The sequence below is a fragment of the Rousettus aegyptiacus genome, unplaced genomic scaffold, assembly GCF_014176215.1.
Source record: "Rousettus aegyptiacus isolate mRouAeg1 unplaced genomic scaffold, mRouAeg1.p scaffold_m13_p_2, whole genome shotgun sequence".
NCBI lineage: Eukaryota > Metazoa > Chordata > Mammalia > Chiroptera > Pteropodidae > Rousettus > Rousettus aegyptiacus.
In genome coordinates, this window is record NW_023416295.1 from 46,707,228 (window position 1) to 46,733,996 (window position 26,769).

Genomic DNA, 26,769 nt, shown 5'->3' on the forward strand with positions numbered 1-26,769 from the left:
TCTGTTCATTTTTCTTTTTCAGATTGGATAATTTCTATTAACCTAGTTTTAATTTCACTAATTTATTTTCCCTTGTATATCACATATGCTATTAAGTCAACTCTAGAGATTAAAAAAATTTTTCAATTATTGTCTTTCTCACTCCAGAATTTCCATTGAGTCCTTTTAAAAAAATAATAATATTTTCTATTTGGTGAGATTCTCATTTGATTGATTCATTGTTTTCATACTTTCTTTTAATTCTTTAAACAGTTTATTTTCATTCTTTGAACATACTGATGCTTTGATATCATTCTATGTTAAATCCAATGTGTTCATTTCAAGAGCCAAGATAAGTGCTATCATCCCCAATCCAAATGATCTTCCAAACTCAGCTCAGATGGCATATGTATTGCTTCTCATGCACAGAGCATGGCTTGGTCCTAATGTTGCAGCAGGTTGGCACAAAAACTCACATCCTTCTTTTGTAGACACTTGTAAACAAATAGTTAATTAAAACTAGCATCTTTAGGAATAGAGACAATCTTATCAAATAAGTTAAAACATCAAAACTTGCCGAAGAGATATCTTAATCAACCTCATATGTCAATAAAAGAGCTACAAATATACAATTTACTAATACCTCAAATTCCAAAACTTGTGTTGTTTTACAGAAATGTTTAATGTTAACAGTTTACTTACTGGGTCTACAAGGAAATAAAAATATATCTGAAAAGAATTAATCAATGATAACCAAAGATTTGGGATAGGTATAGGTATGAGCCAGGAATCGTAGAAGGGTGCATGAAATAAAGGACTGTCTAGTCTATGTGTGTGTGTGTATAGACTAGACTACATGCGCGCACACACACACACAAACACACAACATACACACACTAAACAAAATCAAACTCACTCATGCAACTACTTGGATCCTTTCTCCTTCTTTTGGATGAGAAAACCAAGGTTGAATGTGCTGGCTAAGAATGAATGTATTTCACATCATCCTTGGGACCGAGAATAAACTCTTGGACAAAGGATTTGCACCATGACTTAAGTCCCTTTTTCTACTCTTCATCCTCACCAAGAAACAAGAAAACTTCATGAATAGTACATTGAATTAATTAAAGCTAAAATCTCCCCCTCAAAAAACATTAAACATAAAGGGCACAAAATGAGAAGCAGTTTCTAATCTCTTCGGAGTATCACATTTTCATCTACTAGATGAGAAAAACTTAAGCCACAAGTGAGGATCAGAACACTGGGTTCAGATTTATATGGTAAACATAACCAGTAAAAAGTAAATAAGGAGCAATATGGTAACAGAATCAGGGTATCAATATGGTAACAGGGTTTTACTTTAAATTGGAAATCTGACCTAAAAGGTTAAGCATGGCTTAAACCTTAATAATATAACCCATTCTTGGGTATTCGAGTTAATGGGAAATATATGTGCCCAAGATAAAAACTGCTACATACCTCATTTTAGGAATACATCTACAGATAGTTAAAGATAAAATATCCTCTACATAAGAACTTCAGTAGTTCTATTTGCTATTTATCAAAGTAAAAGCATGTTAAAATGCCTGCCTTCAGAAGATGGAAATAACATCTACCATGTCTCTTTGGGCTTAAGAACCAGTATGCTCATAGCTCATATGCAAGAAGAGCATCTTCTGTACAAAATCAGAGATATTTCCACTACTTGAGTTCTACCACTAGGTTGGTGACCTTGGGAAAGTTACTTAAGTTAGAGTTTTGTTTCTGATTTATAAAACGGAATTTATTTTACTTATCTCAAAGAGTTATTTTAAGTATTAGATAATATTATTTGCAAGAAAATACCTAACGCAATCCTTTTTATCAAGGGTGTTTAGTTGTTATTTTAGACAATCCAAGTTCTTCCCACTATAGTAGAAGACGGGGCTAATCTTTGAAGGTTTCCTTGTTTGTTTTAATTGAATAACTGCTATGATAATTTTTGTAAAATTGAACATTATACTTATTACAGATCTAAAACTGCTCATTAGATTACACGAATGTGAGTTTTAAGTATTTAAAACGAGTGTCTTTCTGTATGTTTATATGGCAAAATTTTCTATGTGCTCCTTTTTGTAAAGAATATTTCCACCAGTTACAAACTGCTGCTCCAAATTACATGATAATTTAGATCAAGGTCATTACCAACGCAGATGACCAAATCTAAAAAATATTGTTCTCATATCAGAGACCTTGAAGAAAGAATGCTCTAAAGGGATTAAAATGCCTTGCAAAGAATTACAACATGAATAGCTCAAGAAATCTTAATTTGTAAAAGGTCACAGAGTTACAAAAAACATCGCTCATTTCAACTAATTAAATGAAATTTTAGTTAAACGACACCTTTAAATATTGGTATTGCAGCTGCGAGTGCATTTAAATAGCATTTACGCAGATATAATTAGCACAATTAAACATGGGTGGAAGTGGAAACACCATTCTTAATTATATTGATATAATCAGTTTTATTAATGCTTTATAGCAACAAAAGTGACATCTGACAGTAGCACACAATTCATGACTGAACCTAATATTAAACATTTTAGCATATTAAGGAATCTAAAGCTAGGTAATTGGAGAAAAAAAGAAGTCAAATAATGAGTTCCTACCTGTGACAATTCCATAGTTGGGAGGTTCAAGAATTACTCCATAAAACTGGATGATGTTTCTGTGACTGAGGACACTGAGTATTTCTGCCTATATAAAAATCAAATACAAAATTGAATAAAATTTCACATCTATAAAAGTCTAATAAAACAGGTTTCCTATTTCTCTTTTACATACATTTACAAAGATATATATGTACTCAACAAGTACGTGATACTAATAAAACTCTGCCTTTAGCATCATTCTTGAAAGTTTAAGAATTTCTACTGAAGCTTTCAGAAAATTTAAAAATGAAATGGGGTTCGAGTGGCAACAAAAGAGGTGCTTACCAGCAAGCTGGCAAAACCGACAGTGGAGGAGGGTGACTAAAGAGATACCATATTTATTTACGGTAAAAGTCCTCTTTCTAATAGTCAAATATATTTTTTTCCTGCATAATGTCTTTTCTAGAAGGCTGTGGCAAGACTGAACTTCTATCAGCTGGATGAGCAGTCATGATAAAATCAAGGTAGGAATTTTTAACTATTAATGGAATCAATTCAGGAAATACCCATTTATATTATTAATCTATTTATTAAGAACACATTATTTCTCTCCTACTGCATGCAAAAGGTACTGTAAAGGATACAAATGTGGATTCTTGACCTTCAGTGGTGACTTGCTAGAGAAGCCACACTTTACACTTTGGAATGTATTAAATACTAGAAAACTGTATTGTGGAATGATACGGTAAAAAAATAAACTATATTTGTTAAACCTAATTTTTAAAGTAAAAAAACAGAGTTAGCAGTGTGCATCTGTTAATGTCTATAGAAGAACACTCTCTAGATTAACTAAATCACATGTAGTCATTAAAATTTTATTTCTTTTGTGGAGATAAAATATGGCTAATCAAGAATTATAAATATAATTAGGTATAAAATCATGTAAGGTAAATACAGAAAATGTTTAGTATTAAGTGAAAGGCATGTTATTGGCAGTAAGTAAATAGATTTATAAGTCTCCACCCCAGAAAGGTGATCAAGAAGAACATCATCAGTTAACAAAAATGAAAAAGCCTTGGTCAGGATGAGGACTCTCCTTTGGAAATTTGCACACTGAATTAGTGTTGTCATACTTTTTTTCCCATAGGTTAATTGAGTTGAGATTTCATTAAAAACATTTGGAAACTTGTTTTGAAAGTGCTATAACTAGGTAGAAAACAGAAATTTGAGAGTTGACATGGAGTTAACATGGAATTGAGAGAAAGGAAAGTTATCATTGATTGAATGACATATTTATTAAGGTTAATTTGACAGTGTTTTTCTTTTAGTAACAGAAGTGTTGAAGGGGGCTATCAAAAACGATTCCTTAACACTTACTGAGTGCCTACTGTGTGTAGAGGTCTGTGTTTATCATGCAACCTTCTCATAATCTAGTTTTCCAAGTAGGAAAAAAATGCATTAATTGAGCAATACAATAATTCATCCATATGGCAATTCTATTTCCGATTAAGAAATAATAAATTAACTTTGTTGTAAAAAAAAAAGAGTTCATATAAAGTTTGGAAATCATAACCTCCCCATTTTTAAGTAGCAGATCAACTCTGGCAGATCAGCTTTACTCTTCGTAAGTAAGCATTAGCGTTGTGGGCCAGTATTTGTCAAAATAGGGAGGTGTTACCCTTTTGTATGCTTTGGTATATTTTTGGGGATATCTAAATTCTGTAATCATTAAAAATGTTTTTATTAATAAAGAGTCAATACTAGAATATTCTGAATCCTAAAAGATGATTCATCATAACAAAGGATTTTCAGTGTTCCAGCTAGTTCTTGTGTTTATATTTAAGATTGCCAAGTGATATCTTAGAGAGACAGAATTATCTTTTCAAGTATTAGTAAGCTTGTCTAATAGCTTTTGAGTAAGAATACACTAATGTCAAAATAACAACCATTACTTTGTGTCCCATCGTTGTATTCATATTTTAGTTTTTTACTGTTATGAAAAACTATATTCTTGCAGTATAATTTACAAGTAAAAGACATTTTATGGAATAAGACTTTTAAGTTTTATTTTAATGTACTAAGAATTTGATTTAACATCATGAAAACAACATATTACTCTAGAGTACTACTGCACTAGTTTCATGGAAATGAGCTAATAAGAAACAGAGGTAGATTAAATATTTCAACAAATAAAGATCAAGTGATACTATGAAGTTAGCAATTCAGATGAGTTCCAATAAAAATAACTGGAATTAACCTAACTGCTAACCCTGCGCTGTAGCAGCCAATATCTAATAACAAATAGATATATTATACAGATTTGCCTTTATAGGCACCTACTTGCCAACTGTTCATTAATAAAACTATTATAGTAAAAATGCAACAAATAATTCTTCCTTAAATTTTTGTTTTCCAGATTTAAATTTTTGGATACTCTAGCAAACAGACTGCTAATCAAAATAATGGTTTGGTGCCTTTAAAAAAGTTCACTGTTTAACAGGAAATATAATAATAATGGAAGCTAAAATAATGGTCCATTGTGTGCCCAAAATGTAAATACATCTTTATACACTATTAAAATCAACAAAATCTACTTACGTTCAGTAAATATAACTTGATGAAAATTATTCATTTTAATTGAATTGATTTTATAGTTTTATTTTTATTTAATTGAAAAATTGGTTTTGATTTTACAACGGCTAAAAGCATAAGAGGTTAATTCATAGTTTTATGTTTGGATATACTTAAGTTACACTAAAATAATTTTAGTTAATAGTGGAACTCCAGACGACTTAATTTTTCTAAATTTCTCAGTTTGTACAACATTATTCTACGGACTCAAACAGATACTTGTATACCTACATTCAGGGCTGCATTATTCACAATAACCGACAGATGGAAACAACCCAAGTGTTCAACAACTGATGGATAAACACAATGTAGTATATAAATACAAGGAAATAGTACTCAGCCATAAAAAATTAAGTCTTGATACATGCTACAACACAGATGAACCTAAAAACATTAGGCTAAGTGAATAAACCAGACCCAAAGGGCAAATATTGTATGATTTTACTTATATGATATTTCTTGAATTGGCGAGTTCAGAGATAAAGTAGATTAGTAGATAGAAGCTGGGAAGAGGAAGGAATGGGAGTTACTGCTTAATATGTAGAATTTCTGTTTGGAATGATGAAAAGTTTTGGAAATAGCGGTGATGTCTGTATAACTCTGTGACTGTAATTCATGTCACTGCCTTTTTCATTTAAATATGGTTAAAATGACAAAATGTATGGTATATATATTTTATCACAATAAAAAGTTTTAAAAATGCTATTCTAGACTTTTGTAGAAATGAATGATCATAGTCCGTGCGTGTGTGTGTATAGTTTTCCAGATTAGGATTTGAGGGGCTAAGAAAAGACTAGCACAGACTACAATAATTTTAACGTGGGCTCAAAGATTCTTCATAAAATAAAGTGTCCCAATGTGAGATAGAAGTAGAGTAACCACAGGTCTATCCATAAAATGTCTAATAGTAATGTCTTTATCAGAGCACAAAAATGTATATACAGATACTATGTTTGCAGTAAGATATGTAACTGCTCCAGCTGGGGCTTATTTCTTCCTCCCTCCATCCTTTCCTTTTTTCCTCCTCCTTTTCTTCTTTCTTTATAGGAAAAATTACAAGGGTTTGGGGAAGAGGTAGGCATTTTGTTAAGTTTTATTTTATCTGGCATCGCCATTCATTTACATGGGGACATAAGCCATTACTCAGTTTGCGGTTTCCAGAAGTCAGTCAGCACACAGGTTCCAAATGGCTGATTCAATCAGAGAGAAGAAGAGAAGTTAAATATCATCATTTAACTAAATTAAATTTACTAAATATCATAATTTCACTAAATTTAAATTTAAGGGAAGTTAAGTTTTAATTTCCTTTCTTTAGTGTACTTGCAATGGTTTTATAATAAGAATCTAAATTAATTAGTATCTTCATCTTTGGAGCAACCCCTTTCTCTCAATTCAAAACTTTTTCAACCTAATCCCAAATTTAAATGTTTCTTTAACTTTGGAGAGCTGCCATAGAATCCTTAAAGATTCTGTGTTTTTAAAGCACTTCATATTTTTAATATTCCATTGATAACATATTTCTGTGACAAATATATTAAAAATAAAATTGAGTTCACCTCCTTTTGTGAAATGAAGATACTGACAGCTCTCCATTGATCACTACGGAATGAAAGCAATAGTTTATGAAGACCCATATCATTAGGCTCATAGGCTCTATTTATAGCTCAGGAACAGACTTTTGTCTTTGGTTGTCCACAGCCATCAGCCTCTACATACCAGCAAAATTGTATATCACAGGGTCCATCCTTCTGCCTGTGATGTGGTGCTGACAACCAAGCAGTAGGCGTAAAAACCCACAGTATACTTGTACTGTCCAGGAGTATCCACTGCTCTTCCTTGTCCTATGGTGTATGTGATATTTAAAACACAACATCATGGACCCTGATCTCCCTGATGTCTGAGGTCTTCACCAATTTTAAGATTCTATGATTCCATCAGAATATGACAGTAAAAGAAAGAAAACTGGCTCATTCAACCATATTTACTGTACTGTGCATTCAAGGTTAGAGGCTCTCTGCAAATACAATTCTGTCTCAAAATATCAATATGATCCAGGGTCAGAATACTCCCCAAAAGTTTAAGAAGGTATGAGATGATCCCACATTTTTAAAAAATAAAAATTATACATACAAAAGAGAGATTAGGAAGAAATAAAACAAAATATTAATTGTGGTTATCTCTAGGGAGCAGAAAGAACATAACTGATTTTAAACATTTATATCTTTCCAAATTCTTAATGATAAGTCTACATTATTTTTAACCAGAAAAAAGGAATACATATTATATGTAATACATATGACTAGAACATATAAACAAAAAATAAAAATATTTATTTGCATGAAAATTCTGATTTTCCCTAGGATTGAATCAGAAAGAAGTAAAATTCTTTTCTTACCTTCCTAGGACTACCCTAGGGACATAAAAACTAGTTAGCCTCTGACCTGAGTTTCTTCTGATAGGTCTCCGGAACAAACTATTATTCACCTGGGTTATTCCTGAAGAAGGACATAGGTTCTCAGGGGCTATGAGACCAGAGATGTGGGTGCTGGAAACTGAGAGCACTCTATCTTGATTTCAACCTACTCGATGTCTGGCTCAGCGTTTTATTAAATGATGTTCCACTCCCTTCTTACATTTGCTCCTATTGCCTGCTGCCCTTTATGGAAGCCTTTCCTACTTTGCTCATCTTACCGATGTCTAATATAATACCACACGAGGGAGAAAGGTCAGATGCTTTGTATACAAAAAGCACTCAATAATATTTGAAGAATGAACGAACAAATAACATTTGATGATAATGCTATTTAGCATGTTTAAATAATTGCTATAGAGAGTCCATGTTAGCAAATGTTTACTCCAAACAATACAGTGGGAAGAGTAAAGTGCCAGTGAGTGTGGAATTGCTTCAGAATTCATTCTTTTACATACGTAAGGGTTACTAAGGCTATTATTTCCTAAGAATGATAGTCAATCAATTATATAACCACAGTAGAAGACACATTTGAAATTTGTGTTCACCAGCTCATTGTTGATTTAAACTTTCAGAATAAAGGCTGGGCAGCTATATTTGCCTCTTGCAGGCTGTGCAATCCATAGCAATTAAATGAGCACAATTTCTTGAGAGCTTTTTTCTGCTCTGGCTATTCTTCAAGCATGCCCTTGCCTCTGCATTGTAGCTTTTCATATTCAGAATGCAGAGGATTGCTTAGTCTTAAACCTTCCATTTCCAATTTTCTACTCAATATATTCTGTCATATATTTCCAAAATCAGCTCTGCAGGTAAGTCAGGCTTTTATCAAATCTGCGTCTTTCATACCTATTGTGGCAGACGCTCCTCTACTGTGTACTGAGAAATGGAGCCCTAATTCTCAGTAGTGGGACTATATTTCAAGTAGGCTCCCTGCTATAAACTGAGTGTGTTCCCCCAAAACTTACATGTTGAAACTTAACCCCCAATGTGATTATAACTGGAGGTGGGGCTTTTGGGAGGTAGCTAAGTCATGAAGGTGGAGCCCTCATGAATGGGATTAGTGTCCTTATAAAAGGGATCCCAGATTGCTCTCTTGTCCTTTCCACCTGTGAGAAAACAGCAGCACGCAAGCCATCCATAAACCAGAGGCAGGTTCTCACCAGAAACCAAATCTGCTAATACTTTGATCTTGGACTTCCCAGCCTCCAGAACTGTGAAGAATAAATGTTTGTTGTTTATAAGCCACCTCATCATCAGTATTCTGTAATAGCAGCCCAAATGGACTAAGACAGTCCTCTTCTTAGGATTGGGCCAGCATCATAAAAGTCCACAGCCAATGAACCAGGCCTCTCATGAACAGGATGGGTTAAAAAAGGCAATGCCGCTGGTCTTCTCAGTACAGCATACTTCTAATCTTTATCACCGCAAAGCCCAGAACTACTGCACTTAGCAGCAGAACGTAAGGGACAAGGAGAAATTCTTGATTTAAGATCTCCTAAAACTGTTTACAAATCTGTAAGGTCAAAACACTTATCTCTTTCAGGTAAGATGTGAGCAGAACTTCCCTTCTATTCTACCTAAGACTCTGATTATAAGAAAACTGGGGCAGAATATTCAATTTTAGTAATCAAAAAATTTATATGCAGCAGCTCCCAAAAACTAGGTCAAAAACAAGACAATTTAACTCATGGCTAGGGGTATTTTCCTAAAATAAAAACTTGATTCTTACATGTATGACAAGATGAAAAACCAGCCCCTTTCCTTCTAAAAATGCATTGTTACAAGAACAACTTAAAAAGTAGGATAGTTTTTCAATCCTGTATTTAATTTTCAGAGTGTCCTACACAAGTCATGCTCTTTGAGTCACTTTGGGCTTAAGAAGACCCATTCAATAATACAGTCACATGACAAGCAGCAAATCTCACAGTTCTATAGGCTCTCTTTCGAATGCTGCCCATTAGGTTTTTAGAGAAATAAAGAAGGATAAATGAAGTGAATTAGGGTTCCAAAATATAATACAGCCTATGTTCTTAATGATGTTTGATGTCGTAAAGACTTTTCTTTGGAATATGGCTAGAAACAACGAAGAAGAAAAAAATTAACCACTCATTCCGCTCATTGTTGAATGACTGAGATGTAGTCATGTGGGATTTATTACAAACATCCCCAGTACTGGGAAGTCCCTATTGCTCAATGGCTTTCCTGGTGGGTTGCAGCACACTCAACCACATGTGGTCGATCAGAGAGCAGCCTGGGCTCCCCCTAGTTAAGGACATACCCTGCTAAGGGCAGACCAACTTGGTAGGGGGGAAGGGTGACTAAATTTGAATGAAACAAATAGGGAAGATTCAATGACAGGGATTTAAGAGAGATTTCCAAATCATAAAAGGGCTAAGAGATTTTATATTCCTTGTATTCACAAGAGAATGTTATTGTGATGACATGAAAACGTCTAATATATTGTAAACAACCTGTATTCAGTTTAGGTTACAAAATATACAAAAAGCAAAACAAACAAACAAACAAAACCAGCTTTCTACTAAACGTAACTTGGTCAAAGAGAACTTGATAACTAAAATTGTACGAAAAACCTCCCCAAAGAAAGCCTGTGGATTAGGCCTGAAGTATTAACTTATGAAGACTTAGGCTTTTAAAAAACTGAATAGTAATATAATTTAATCAAATACTGGACTGAATGATTGGGAATTTAAATTCTAGTTCCAAAACGGATGACCCTAAATCCTAAACCTCGTTTTCCAAGAATAATTTGGACAAAATTATCTTCCAGATTCCTTCGTACTTTAAATTTCTACCCATTTCTGTAATAATAATAAAAAATTAATGTATTATTAACAGTATTTTACACAGAGTGGGTACTCAATAAATATTTGATAAGCTGAACTGAGGTGATTAATCATGGCGAGTTAGCACATCCTCAAGTCAATCAGGCCTGAGCATGCGTGAGTCCTAGCTCTGCTACTTACAAGCTAAATGATTCTGAGGAAATTATTTAACCTCTGCAGGCCTCAGTCTCCTTATTTGTAAAATAGGGAGAGTAATCCTATCCTAGCGCAAACGAATGCTAGGTATTCAATCAATTCTAATTCGTTTCTCTGACAGTTCACCCATTCCTTCATAATCAGTTTATCTTTCAGTCAAGTCAAGCTTATGGGCAAATTCAGATTTCTTCCAGCAGTGAATTCCAATTTCATGTTTTCCTTGTTGTAATTAGCTTCAGGTATTTATTATATTCAACCTTCCATGTTTATCTATGTTTTTACCTAATTATAGTACTTTAACATTCCCAAAGCACTTATTTGACTCTTACAAGAAGATATTTTATTGTACTTAAGAGTTAAGAAAATTGGGTCTTTTATTTGACTTGTTCAAGCTCACTTTCCAGGAGCCTAGTAAATGCCAGCAATAAAATGTGAGTCTGTGTCTCCTACCTGTGCCTCTTTCTATGTTTTCTCGCTTTCTAAAAGTCCAATAAAAATACGAACTCTTTCATTTAAACTTTCTTTTTTTTTTTTTTAATTAAAAGCTACCCTTGCTCAAAAATATTCCAATTTGTAGACTTCTTCTATAATAATAACTAATATTTACTGAGTGGCCACTATGAGCTTGGCCAAGCACTTCATGGAGATGGAACCTTTAAATCCTAACCACAAACCATGAGCGCAGGCCCACTATTATCTCCCTTTCACAAGGGAAGAAACCTAGGCACAGAGAAACTTGAAAACTTGCCCAAGAGCACAGTAAATGGAAAAGCCAGGTTTTGAACACAGGTAGTTTGATGTGGAAGCCCTGTTTACAATCACTAAACCATCTCACTTTCCTTTACAAACCTAATTTGAATAGCGAATGGATCCTTAAAGAACATCCAAAAATTACAAAAGGCCTAGAAAATTCCAAAGCTCTCTTTAGTTAGTTATAGAAAGCAGCACAGGAAGCAACTCATTAACTCTTAAGGCCTCAGCTGCTACTCCCACTGTAAAATTTCCATGCCTTCCTAACATTCAACTGTCAGGATCAAATTGAGAACCAAGATCTAATTCTCCACAGGCACTAGGCCATCAGGCCAGCTAGCAACAACCAAATTTATAGCTAATAAAACCAGTTAATTGCACAGCATGAGGTACCCTCTCTCTATGCAAAAATTATACGGTTAGGAATTTTGAGCGACTCTCACAATCTGATTAGCTAAGTGCTTTATAATATTACTCTACAGTGCAACAGAGTTTGATTATTTACATCCCATAAGAGAAATGTTTGCCACATTTATTATGGAAATCTGCAAAATCATTTAGAAGAATTCAAGCAAATTTAATTTTAAAATAGTCTGAAAAGTCCTTTAACATCTTGTAGATGCCAATTAGATGATGGTATCTTAAATAACTGGATTCCTCAGCTAAATTAATGACTTTATTATTTCTGGGTTCTGTCAGCATATGCAAATAATAACTAAAGACAAAGGCATGTGTGTGACATCTGCCAGACTATTGATAAGAAAGTATCAGACTCTAACAAATATGCGGTAAAAATAATCTGGAAGATGGGAGATAACTTTTGGTCAACAGTATTAACATATTTAATAAAGTTGTGTGTGTATTTAGTGGTAGTTAGGGACAGTTGGCCATAACGGCCTAGGAAAAAAGTTAGAAAGATAATAAGCACTGGCTTGGAGAAGACATGAGGAAGTTGTAAGGCATAACTTCCCCAGTGAGGTGGGTCCTCCTGTTGAAGGGTAGACTAATGGGATTATCAGCAGAATGTAGTATCAGATCATATTCAAATCTTATCACTACCTCCTCTTGTTCTTAATCTACACTCATGAAGCAATCTCTTTATAAGTTTGTCTCCCATATAACTCACCTATAGATAGAAAAATTTTAAATAAGCAGTTGATTTTATTCTTTGATCTCAAGTCAAATATGTTAGTATGATTTAGCATCCTGACTTCACTCGACTCTGAACTCTTAAGATGAAATTTCTGAATATAAAGCAGAAGCTACCATACTAAGGACCTATCTGGGCAGCCACCAGCTTTCCCTAGGAGGTACCTTCACTATACATTGAGAGCCTTAGCGCTCCTATAGTAGGAAACTACTTTTCAAGACAGCCTTTTCTATTGTCTCAAATTACTAGAACTGACCTATGTAACCTCCTGTGTTCCTGACTTGATCTTCCTTGCTATAGTCATTTCGGCTGAGATTTTTATCTCATTCTCAAACACTGCCTCACCCCAAATTCTGACTTCTCTTTGCTTGGAGAGTCCACTGAGTGCCCTTAATAATCTGACTGTGACTCTACTTAACACTTTAACACCTCTGAGTAGAGAGAAAGAATAAAAACCCCTTTAAAGTCATTTGTTAAATGGTACTTAATGAAACGGTAACTGGATCCATTCTTCCATACCTGTTGACTGGATTTGTATAAGGATTCCTTTTATTTCATGCAATAATGCTTAGATCCCTGAAAAGATCAGAGATAGGCCTCAGTTTATATTTTGAGTTCTGTAGGTGGAACTCCTCTCACACAACAGACTATTATCATCACTAAAAATCCCAGAGAGAATAATTTCAAGTTTTATGTATGATACTGGTTATCAATTGCCTATGACCCTCAAGAGACAAGAATCATTCTGCGTGTAAACAAATATAAATCTAGAGATGACTGATGCCATGTACCAAATTGCAGCAGAGCAACACTTTTGGCAGCCCAGACATTTATTAACAAAAAAAACACAAAGTCATTGCTGAATATAACTGAGAGGGAATAGTGAGCCCATACAAAAAGAAGAAAATAAATCAGAATATCAGTGTGTTTTCTAGAAGATGGATACAGGATTGTGGGCTATGAAGCAGGAGAGTATGGATCCTGCCAAAGGTCTACAGAAATGTATACAAATTTCTTTAAGGCTGGCAGAAAGAGATTCAATACAGATGAACCAGAAACATTATCATTATTATCAATTATCATTCTTTTACAAATAATAAATTTGGTAACTATTGAGTTCAGAAGTGGTAAGCTGAGTACATCCTCACTCATACATTATCCTAATATGAAGGGTTTCCTTTGTATCAACACTGTCTCATCACTTTACATACATTAACTCATTTAATCCATGAAATAAGTACTATTGTTATCCCCAGTTTATCTCTAAGAAACTAAATAGAGAGGTTAAGTAATTTGCTCATGATCAAATAGCCAAGAAGCAGTGAACCCAAGATTCAAACCAGTCTGGCTATTAAGCCTATGATTTTAACCATGATGTAATACCGCCTCTCTTACAAATGAATATCAATTTTTTTAAGTCACATAGACATACATCTCGATAAACATACTCATCTGTGACTAGACATACACCTAGCGTCACTTTGTACACAGTAAATACTCTTAACATATTTATCTGATCTCAATATGAACAGGATTCTGGAATCAGAATCAAGAGACCCACCTTCTAGTCTTGGTCCTGACACTTAATGGCTGTGTAATTTGGGGCCTCAGCTTATCTACTGATAAAATGTCAAAACGTGGAGGTAAAAAAGGAAAGAACAAATTATTTAAAGTCCCTTTAGCTCTAACATTCTGACTTAAATCTGATTTAATTGGCATGGGGTGGGTCCAGGCAAGGATGAGTCTTAGAAGCTTCCCAGGTGAATATACTGTGCTGCCAGGATTCAGACCCTCTGGTCTAGGGTGGTTCTGTGGAAATCTAAATTGTAGCCTAGCTGCTTCGGAGTCAGAAAACCCTGGGGCTGAATTTCAACTCTATCTTGTATGAGCTGTGGGGCCTTGCAAGTCTCAATGTCACTGAGCTTACTCACTCTTCATCTTTAAAATAAGAAAACCAGTACCTACTTAAAACAGCTGTAAGGACTAGATTACATGGAAAGTACATGCAAGGCACATGGTTTTCCTCAATATATGTAAGCTGCTAGCAACTCTACCTAGAGTGAGCAAAGAAAAAACGTTTTAAAAGATACACAGAACTAAATTCAGATAAACAGAACATCACCTAGAACTGTGAAATGCTGGAAAATAGATTTAAAGGCTGACAGCAAGAGCACAGCAAAACTTGTAAAGGAGAGAAGAGGCCAAAACACAGGTCTGGGCAAGACATGACTGCAGACCAGAAAGTCTAGTGAATACAGCATCGAAAAAGAGTTATGGCATGTCATTCTGCATACTCGGGCAGTACCACGGCTGGTGGAAGAATCTCTAAATTTAGAGAATAAAATATACCAAGATTATAAGTTGTTAAGCCTGGCTCTTCAAACTTCTAAACGAATCTCTTAAAGTACCCCATTATTTTTAAAATCAAGTGCCAAGCTAAAAGAAAGTGAACATTGCTTCTCTTTTCTACTTACAGGGTAAGGAATCTGGCTTACCATCATCAGCCTCATAATTACCGCATTTTATGGGGAATCTGAATTTGATGGGGCAGTTCTTTGGTTTATTTTCTAGCTATTCTCATATTCTGTGTCAGAGGTCACAGATGACCACAGTACACCATCATTCTTTTTCAAAACAACTTTCTTTGGCCCTGACTATCATTCATCATAATGAGGTTTTTGTTGCATTAGTTTAATTGAATGAGCCCCAAACTACGTACTGTTTTCTCTATTCAATTATGGAAGGACCACTGACTCGAAGTCAATGGGAAAAAACATTTTTGAGTTATGTTTCCAGAAGTTAACAGGGATCACAATGATCAATTATCCGTAAAATGAGGATATTCTCTCCTGACTCTCAAAAGGCTGTGGGGAGGATGACAAGGAAAGCAATGCATTCGTACTGAGGCAGCACTGAATACAGGCAGTGAACGAGGAATGCAAGAACCAGGGTTTTAGTTATGGTTTTTTTGCCAACTTCCCTGTATGCTATATGGCAAGTTACTTAGCCTTTCAAACATTAGAAATGGGTGGAATGAGGGATAATTAAAACTGTCAAGTAAATTTTTAAAAAATAAACTGCTTATTTTGGAATAATAATTTCTAGATTCAGAGAAAAGCTGTGTTTCAGATTACATTTAGATTCAGAGAAAAAGGTAGTAGAGTCCCTGTATAGCCCTCACCCAGTTATCACATGTTACTACAATAAAATATGATTAACTAAATTCCAGACTTTGGATTTCACCAGTTTCTCCATCAATGTCTTGTGTTCTAGAATCCACTCCAGGGTACCACACTGCATTTAGTTGTCATGTATCCCAAATCTCCTCTGGCCTTATATTACAAGGTTTTGATAAGAATCAGATAAATATGAAAATGTTTTATAAAATGTAAAGGGACATTACAATATAATTTACTACTGTTATGCATTAAATGAATTCATGCACATAAAGCACCAAGAAAACTGCCTGGAATGTATTAAGCTCCAAATATTAGTTATTAGCATATCATTATAAATATTTATACCTATATATTGTGACCAAATCACATGTGGTTAACAGTGGCTTGGGTCAGAATTCCTCTATGACTATGAATTTTATTTTCTCTCTAAGAAATCAGTTTTGTAGAGTTAGTCCTTGACCAAATCTTCAAAAATACCTTGCTGTAATTAACTGAGCAAAAGCAGCCCAATCTAGGAAAGCAAGAAAGACAAAAAGACACAGAATTTAGGCAGAGGCACTAAAGGAACCGCAGAAGCCGCCCAGGTTTCACTTCATCACCAAGCATCGATCTTCTGTTCCAAAGCTACACAGCCACAGGAGCCATTAAATTCAAGAGGAAATATTCCATAGACATCAGCAAAGTGACTAATACCTACACATTTCCTGTTAAGCAACCTACACGCAGCTTCCAAGCATCATTAGGAGGTTAGAAAAGATGACCTGTGGTGACAGGGAGGCAGGGAAGTGGTGTTTTTCTTTATCCCTCAGTTCACTGAGCTTGTTAACTTGCCTGGGAGAAAGCCCAATCAGGATCATGATACTCATACAACTCATTCTAACAAGATCAGAAAATAGTGAATATATTCCGAGTTGCTTTAGAAGAATAAAATGAAGGAAAACCTCTTGAACTGAATCTGTACTGGAAGCCTCTAAATATCTTGTCTCTCATTTTACTAAGCATAACATTTTACTAAGAAGTGTTCCGAAGTTTTTATGGCCCAAGAGCCAGGGATAATACCGAGTTGTTCTCTAGTAGAGGCCAACATGTCCACTTAAGGGTATGTTTGTCAAACCCATTAAATATAATATAATGTTAGCAGATAAAAACTACAGTGTGTGTGTGTATGTGTGTGTGTGAGAGAGAGAGAGACAGACAGACAGAAAGACAGACAGAGGGCAAACAGCTTTGTGGAGGCAGAAGAAAGTGATATAAATTCTTTAATTGTAATAAATAACAATCCTTTCAGCCTTCAGCATTATCTTATGAAAACCATATTAACAAATAAAATCCAGAAAACTTTTTTTCAAACCAGTTATAGAATGCTTCTTGATTAAACTCATATGTCAGAGCATTTAAGATAATTCTTCATGAAGTGTGGTGGTATACTGTTTTGAGTCAAAAGTAAAAACTATATGTGCTGTGGCAGTTGCTGCTGCTTGAATTCTATTTTGTTTAGGATAATAATGTCCCTAACCAAAACTTTCACCTCCCAAACCCCCTTGTAGCTAAATATGGTCATATGACACAGTTCTGCCCATTAAGATGAAGTTATTCACATAAAAGAAAAAATTAAGTTAGACCCCTTCCTCACACCATATATAAAAATTAACTCAAAATGGATCACAGACATAAACGGCGAACTAAAATTATAAAATTCTTAGAAAAAAATATAGAAATAAAGCTTACTGACTTTCAGTTAGGCAAAGCTTTCTTAGATATGACACCAAAAGTTCAAGCGACAAAAGAAAAATAGATAAATTGGACTTTATCAAAATTAAAAATGTTTATGCTTCAATAAATACCATTAAGAAGTTTAAAAGAATACTCACAGAATGGGAGAATATATTTCTAAATCATATATCTAATAAGGGACTTGTATCTAGAATATATGAAAAACTCTTACAACTCAATAAGACGACAAACAACCTAGTTAAAAATAAGCAAAGAATCCGAATAGTAGTTCTCCAAAGAAGATATAAAAATGGCCAATAAGCACATGAATAGATGCTCAACATCATTATTCATTAGGAAAATGCAAATCGAAACCATAAGAAAATGCTATTTCATACCCACTAGGATTGCTATAATAATAATAAAAGATAGAAAATGATAACGAATACTGGTGAGAATGTGGAGAAATTAGAATCCCCATCCCTTGTGGTGGGAATATAAAATGGTACAGTCGCTTCGGAAAACAGTCTGACAGTTACATGAACAAATACAGATGTACCACGTGGTTAAGCAATTCTACTCCTAGGTATATACCCAAGAAAATTAAAAACATATGCCTGTACACAAATGTTTATAACAGCATTATTCGTAATAGACAAAAACTAGAAGCAATTGAAATGTCTATCAACTGATAAATGGATAAATAATGTGTTATAAACATACAATGAAATATTATTTGGTAATAACAAGGAATAAAGCATGTGATATTGTGATCTCTAAGAAATACATATTTGGTCTTTTCCCCTGTTTATGTCACAGGGCTCGTAAAACCCTTGGAATTTCCTAAGCGTTGAGAACAATAAAAGTGTCTTTTTCTAATGTTAATGAGATGACTTCTGGCTGCACCAAAGGATGGGGGCTGGTTGCCTGCAAAACCATCTGATTAGAGGTTGGGGACTTTCAGTCCCATTCCCGCTGAGCTCCAGGAGAGGAGAGGGGCAGATGGCTGAATCAACTGCCAATGGCCAATGATTTGATCAATTGTGCTTACGCAATGAAGCCTTCATAAAAACTCAAAGGAGCAGGATTCAGAGAGATTCTGGTTTGGAGAACACATGGAGGTGCCGGGAGAGCAGCACATCCAGGCAGGACTTGGAAGCTCCATGCCCCGCCCCACATAACTTGTGTGGATCCTTTTATAATAAACTGGTGATGTAGCAAGTAAAAACATTTCTCTGAGCTCTATGAGCCTTTCTAACAAATTGATTAAACCCAAGGAGGGGGTAGTGGGAACCTCTGACTTAGAACTAGTTGGTCAGAAGTACAGGTAAGCACATACTTTCGATTGGCATCTGAAGTGGTAAGGCGGGGCAGTCTTGTACACTGACCCCTTAACCTATAGAATCTGATATTATCTCCATGAAGACAGTGTCAGAATTGCGGTAACTATTAGGATGCCCTGTTGGTGTCTGAGAATTGCTTGTTGCATGAGTGAGGAATCACCTCCTCATGTTGGAATTGGGTTCAGGAACCCATTTAAATAAATATATGCTACAACATGGATGAACCATGAAAATATGATAAGTGAAAGAAATCAGTCACAAAAGGCCAGATATCGTATGATTCTATTTATGTGAAATGTCCAGAAAAGGCAAATCTATAGAGAAAAAAGTAGATTAGTGATTGCTTAGGGGTAGGGTGAGAGGAAGATGAAGGAAAATAGGAAATGATTATAAGTGGGTATGGAATTTTTTGTGGGTTAATAAAAACATTCTGAAAGTGATTGTGGTGACAGATGCATACTTATGAATACACTAAAACCTATTCCATTATATACTTTAATCAGGGGCTCCTATTCCCCAGACCGTGGACTGGTACCAGTACGTGGCCTGTTAGGAACTGGCCACACATAGCAGGATGTGAGCAGCAGGCCAGCAAGTGAAGCTTCATCTGTATTTGCAGCCGCTCCCCAGCGCTAGCATCACTGGCCTCAGCTACATCTCAGATCATCAGGCATTAGTTCTCATAAGAGCACTGGTTCCTGGTGCCAAAAAGGTTGGAGACCGCTTCTTTAAATGGATGGATTATATAATATGTGAATTATCTTGATTTCACATTCAACTTTACATATAGGAATATACATGTATATATTCATATATACATATGAAATTATTGACTGGTGCTTTGGAAAAAGCCCTTCAAAAGGCAAACGACTTGACTTGTTCCTTTATCTTTTTTAAAAACCCAAACTTTGTTTTTTAACTGAAGTAAAATGTATTCATCATAAACAGATCTTAAGTGAATAGTTTTGATAAATATATACATTCATGTATCATGCCAACCAAGATATAGACTATTTCCTTCTTTCCATGTACCTTCTGTCAATACCACCCCTCAGAGGCACTGTTCTGCTTTCTATTACCATAAATTTACTTCTGCCTTTTAACTTTACATACATGTAATCACACTGTTTGTATGATTTTTTTACTCGACATTATGTTTTTAAGATACATCTACATTGTTGTATTTAGTTCATTCTTTTTATTGCTAATTGGAATACCATTTTATCAATATTATATGGTATGTTTATTTTTTTTTTAATGAACATTTGTGTTGTTTCCGATTTTTGGCTATCATGAATAAAGCTGCTGTAAATATTCTTATAGGTATTTTCACTTTGGAAAATACCTATAAGTTGAATTGCTAGATAGGGTAGGTGTTTAATTTTTGAATAGCTAAAACACATCCCAAAGTGGTCTTACCATTTCATACTCCCCTAAACAACATATGGTGAGAATGTGCTCATTCACATTCTCACCATTTGTTGTTGGTTTTTAAATTCTAGCCATTCTAGTGGTTGTAAAATGGATCTCACTGTGATTTTAATTTGCATTTCCCTAATGACTAATGCTGTTGAGTACTTTTACTCATGCTTATTGATTATTTGTATATATCTTGTTTTGTAAGATGACTGTTGAAATATTCTATTTAATATTTTTGTTATTTATCTCTTTAATTTGTAAGAAACCTTTAAATATTCTGGATACAAGTCCTTTGACAGATGTATCTATTATAAATAGATATATTTTCCCAGTCTGTGGCCTACTTCTTTATTTTTGAAGCTATTTCTTTTCATGAGCAGAAATTATAAATTTGATGAAGCTCTAGTTATCAATTTTTACTTTTATTATTAGCACTTGTTGTGGTTTGCCAAAGATATGCTTGGCTACCATAAGGTTATAGACTATCCTCTTTCTTTTCTTATAGAAGGTTTATAGTTTTAACTTTTACATTTAAGTTTATAATGGATCTTGAAGAAATTTTTGTGTATGGTGTAAAGTCAAGGTTAAATTTTTATATTTTTATATGAATATCCTACCGTTATAGACTATTAATTAAATACACTTTCCTTTCTATTTAATTGCACTGGCACATTTGTTAACATTCAAGTAACTGTAATATGTCTGGATCTAAATCTGAAATGCTGTTGCATTGATCTATATTCATGTCTTTATGCCAATAGCACACTGTCTAGATTACTGGACCTTTATAATAAGTCTTTAAATTAAGTATGTGAATCCTCTCTGTTCTCCCATAAATCAATTTTTTTTGGAAAGTGACATCTTAACAATAGTGTGTCTTAAAATCCATGTACATAACATCTCTCCATTCTTCAGATTTTCTTTAATTTCTTTCAGCAATGTTTTGTAGTTTTCAGCACAGAAGTTTTTTCCATATCATTCATTAAATTTATTTCTAAGTATTTTTTTTGTATGTTTGGTGCTGTTGTGAAATTGTTTTCTAAATTCCATTTGTTTGCTACAGTATATAAAAGTATATAAACTTTGTTTCCTGTAACTTTGCTAATTTATCAATTCTAGTAGTTTCTAAGACTTAAGACTTTCTACGTAAATAACTGCAAATAAACACAGTTTTACCTCTCCCTTTCCAATCTCTATGCTTTTTGTTTCTTTTTCTTGTCTTATTGCTCTGACTAGACCCTCCAGCACAACACTAAACAGAAAGCAGACATCCTTGCCTTATTCCTGATCTTAAGGAGAAAAACATTTAATATTTCACTGTTTGGTTATGATATTAGCTATAGGTTTTTTTTGGCAGAAGTCCTTTACAAAACTGAAAATTACGGAAACTTATTTTATGTCCAAGCATATGGTTTATGTTGGAAAATGTTCCACGTGCTCCTGAAGAGAATGTATATCTTGTAGTTATGTGTAATGTTCTCAATTGCTCAGAGGAGGATGTTTAAAATTTAGTAATATAATAATAGATTTGTCTATTTCAGTTCTGTTGTTTTTTATTTCACATATTTGAAGCTTGGTTATTAGTTACATACTAATTTGTGATTGTTATATCATTTAAGCAATTGACTCTTTTATCATCATTAAAAAAATACCTTTATCTCTGGTAATACTCTTGGTTTTTAAAGTCGATACTTTGTCTGATGTTCATATAACCACATCACCTATCATGTCTTCCAGTTATATGGATATCTTTTTTCCTTTTTTCACTTTCAACAGATTTGTGTCTTATATTTAAAATATCTCTCTTGTAGATAGCAAATAGTTGGGTCTTGCTTTTTTATACACTCTGTCAACATCTGACAATCTCATTTAATTGGGTATTTAATTCTTTTACACTTTATTTCATTATGTATTTTGTTGGGTTTAAGTTTACTATCACCTTTTATTCCCCATTTCTTCCATTTGTGTTTTGGTTCTCTCTCTCTCTCTCTCTCTCTCTCTCTCTCTCTCTCTCTCTCTCTCTCTCTCTCTTTCTTTTCTTTTTTTCCTTTCCCTGTCTTATTTTGAGATATATACATGTTTCATTTTCATTTCTCCCTTGGCTTTTTAGCTTTTTTTTTTTTTTTCCTGCTCTAGGAATATGCACCTTTATCATAATCTACTTAGGTTTAATTTTGTGCCACATATAAAATATAAGAAGTCGGCTTATGCCCTCCAACCTTTGTACCACTGTATTATGTATTTCAATGTACATATATTATAAAATCCATAATTGACATTATAACTTTTCCTTAAATAACTCTTTTGAGAAATTAACAGAATAAAAAGATAGCCCTTTATATTTACCCTCACATTAACCATTACTTCACCATTTCTTATAGTGTAGATCTACTGGCAATTAACTGTCTGATTTTTCATTTATCTAAAAATGTCTTTATTTCACCTTCAGTTTTAATGACTATTTTAACTAGATATAAAATTCTAAGGCAAGAATTCTTTTTTCACCCCAAGCACTTTCAAGATGCCTCTGCCTCCATTGTATCTGATGAGAAGTTATCAGATAAGTTGTTTCCCTTCATGTAACATGTCATTTTTTTCTGGCTTTTTAAAAAAAATTTTTCTTTTTACCTTTGATTTTTATCAGTTTAGCTATGATGTAACTGGGTGTAGTGTTCTTGTTTTTAATTTATCCTGCTTGGGGTTTACTGAGCTTTTTAGAGCCATAAGTATATGTTTTCACCAGAGTTAGGGGATTTTAACTCATCATCTTCAATTTTTTTTTCTTTTTTCTTTTTGGCTATGTGTACATAGTCACATCCTCTCTCTCCTTTCCTTCTGGAACTCCAATTATACATAAATCTAATATACATATATAATTGTATATATATGTATATTAGATTTATATTATCTCACATTACTGTGTTCTTCAGATCTGATAAATTCTACTAATCTGTCTTCACATACACTGACTCTTCCTATGTCTTCTCCATTTGCTCTTAAGCTCTATCTAAAATAATTTACATTTCAGAAAATGCAGTTTTACAAGTTTAGAATTTTTAGTTTCCATCTCTTTCTGCAGAATTCTATTCTCTCATTATGGCTATGTTTTCCTTTAAGTTCTTGAGCATGTTTATAAAAGCCACTTAAAGTCTTTGTCTATTAATTACATCTGGGTCATCTTACTGTTTTCACTGAAACATTCTTATGTATCTTCACGTGTCTAGTAACTTTTTATCATACAGTGGCAAAGAGTATAATTTAGTATAATAAAGTAAGGATAAACAAATACTATTTAAACACAAAATGTAAAAGTCATTAAAAGAAATAAGGTAGCTCTGTGTGAAGTCACATGGTGCCTTAATACACTAGGTTAAAAACCCAAGTTACAAGATAGTGTGTACCTGTGTGCAAGGGATACTGGGTTAAAACCTAAACAGAATTTATTTAAACCAACCATTTAGCAGGCTTATGAATGGTAAGGATTATAGAACCCATTTCTTCAGAGAGGCTGTGGAATTTTAACAAGAAATATATAATCTCAATATCTGGGGATGATTTAGATATAATCTTAATCTAGACCAAGAAGCTGAATTGTGATTTATGCGGTACTATATTCTAAGTTGCTAGAAATCCTACGAAGAAAAACAAAATGATCTTTTGTTGTTAATGTTAAAGTGTTATCAAATACTTATCATTCAAGCATTTTTAACCTTCTTTCATAGTGATAAGCATAGGTTAGGCAGCTGAATGTCATTTTAAAAATAAAAGACAGTAGGAACTTGACAGTGTGCTCCTGACAAGAGCTCCAAACTGGCAAACCAAAGACTTAGGCCCCACAACTGAATTTATTGCTACACAACATAACCGTTCTGAACCTCGAATTACTGATTTTTAAAATGGTGGTTTGAGATTATTGGACTAAAACAGCTATTAATATTTCAACTTGAGTATTGTATCAGATTTCCAAAATAACAGACATTTTGATAATTATGTACCAACCCATCCATTAAACAAAATACCGATCACATTATCAATTCATCATCTTTCCGATCTCCCCTCTCTTATTATATTGATGTGACTATGTACAAAATAGCCAAATCTTAACCATCCATAATTAGGAGTTCACGACAAACACAAAAAAATTTCTTGTAGTTCATAATCATGAACACTTGCAGAGATTTTAAATATCCTCTCTAAAATTATAAATATCCATCTATATATTGTCTCACATAAGTTATTTATCTGGAACAAATGAGGATCATTAAAGTAGAAAAAAACTTCTAGGTAATTGTTTACATAGATTTTTATAGGTTGGTTGATTGAAGAGCACTTTTATTTTCTTTTGCTTAAATCTGGCTACGCAAGAGCCAACAGTCCTAGTATTGGGAAATTTTCATGTGGGTTACAATTTAAGTCAGTACTTTAAACACTAAACAAAATAAAATTTCCTTTTGTTTTTGCTCATGGATTTCTAATTCTTTCTTCGACCCACAAATTTTCAACAGAATATAGAGTAATAACAAGATACTTATTCACTGAAAGAGACAAAAGGAAACACACACTGTGTTTTTACTGTTATTTATCATTACTAATCTCCCTTACACATAAAATTACTTGTCCCCCCAAAAATCTTCTCAAGATGACATTTTAATTTTAATTAAAATGGATACTTCTGTCTTCTTGTGCCTTCATAATAATGCCTGCCTCCACGGAGAACTTAGGATATTTGTAATTCTCTTCTTTACACACCTGCACCACACTGTATGCCTCAGTAACAAGGTGACTGTCAAAGTACGAAAGATTTAAAACAGGCATAATCACTATTTTTCTTTAGGCCAAGTGTTTTGGCAGATTTCTAATCTAGATTCCAAAAGTAAATGAGGAACTCTGCATATACATTTTATGGTAAATCTTTCCTATATTTAAAATATAAAAAATATAATGAAGAGCTTAATAAAAATCTAACACTTTAATATCCCCAACAAACACTGGAAATCATGTTTTCCCTTGCAAAGTTCACCAACACAGCCATGGGTCCTTTTTAGGTTAAGAGGGATATTGAGAAGACCAATCTTCTGAGTATTTTCATAGCTACTACTCCTAAAAAGTGGCACCATTTGCAAGAAGGGATAGAACAAAGATCTTAATGTTGCAGGTCTGAAAGATATCCACATCAAAACCAGGAATAGTGGTCCTAACCTAAGCAGCTGGCAGACTGCAGGATGGATGTAGGCACTCTTCTGCCTAATAAAATCTGAATCAAACACTTTGCATCTGATTCTCCATGTGAGCTTTTATGCAAACTTCTAAAGTGCACGGAATCCTGGGGTGGAAGAGCTATTCTGAGAGATTTCACATAGTTCATGTAATTAGGGAAACCACTTCCTTTGATTGTAAGTGTTCAAAACAGCTGAATTTCTCCTATCAAAGGCACTCTGTGATTTGGGTCACCTCTTTTACTTTCTCTTTCATGTTTCTCAGGATGAGAGGTGAAGCTGGAGAGCACATTATTTAGGGTAAAAAAAGATCTTGCTTTTTGTTTTAGGGATTGAACTTAACACTATTCAGAAGATGGTCATTTAGAATCCTCCTTTCTTTCTCACCCTCTGTCTCTTTCCTTCTCTATTGAGACTCCTAGTAGCTACAGAGAACACAATCCAAAAATGCCAATTTAAGGATGATGAAAAATTGTCATGTTGTGTGTAAAAGGATTCTAATTTTCATGTTTGGGTTTAAAACATATTTAGAAAGAACAGTAATCTGCAGGATCTTAAACTCTACATTATGCATTTTTGTAGTTATAACAGCTGAATAAGAGAAACAGACAGAAACAGATAGAGAAGACTGGAAAAAGGAGCTTCTTCCCTTCGTCCAAAAAAGCATGAGCTATCAGCAGCAAATAGTTTAAAAGAAACTACCACTCTCTTCTTTTCCTGTATTCCTGGAGTATCCTTTCTTCCTGAAAGTGGAAAACGGGTTTATTCAATGAGGTGTTTCATGCTGCTTTTTGCTACAGCTAATCTTAGCTCTGATGCTGTTAAAATATTCAGTACAACTTATTTTAAAAATACCTTGATTAGTTTAGCACACAGTTAGATTTGTCGGTGAATACACAAACTAAAATATTTCACCACTTACCAACCAATCTGATGTCCATATTTCTATGGAATGTAAAGTAAGACAAACAATAATGTATGTGCTATAAGATTTAAGTTAATTTAAATTTCAGTTAATTAAAATTCTGGATGGTTAATAAAAACTGTAATATTGTGGGTCATATTAAAGAAAAAGGGTTTTGAACCACATGAACAAGACATGACAAAATTCTATAAAGGGACTGGAATACCACTTGCATTCATTATATTTGATCTTTACAATTCAAAGAAAATACAAGTAGGCATAAATTATCCCCATTTTATAGGTGAAGAGAGGGTAGCTGACTTGCCCAGTTAATAAGAGCAAAGTACGAGCAGATCTAGAACTTTAAACAGAGAAGAACAGGGCAT

At 33.9% G+C, this 26,769-nt stretch overlaps 1 protein-coding gene across 6 annotated transcripts in view; it reads right to left on the bottom strand.

Annotated features, from left to right (window-relative positions):
* MAP3K20 (mitogen-activated protein kinase kinase kinase 20) overlaps positions 1–26,769 on the bottom strand; it is a 155,231-nt gene that overhangs the window by 82,791 nt on the left and 45,671 nt on the right. For all 6 annotated transcript variants that reach the window (XM_016135014.2, XM_036237903.1, XM_016135000.2 and 3 more), the window contains exon 3: positions 2,628–2,715. In XM_016135014.2, coding sequence (XP_015990500.1) covers positions 2,628–2,715 — 88 coding nt within the window. The remainder of the gene's footprint in view (positions 1–2,627; positions 2,716–26,769) is intronic.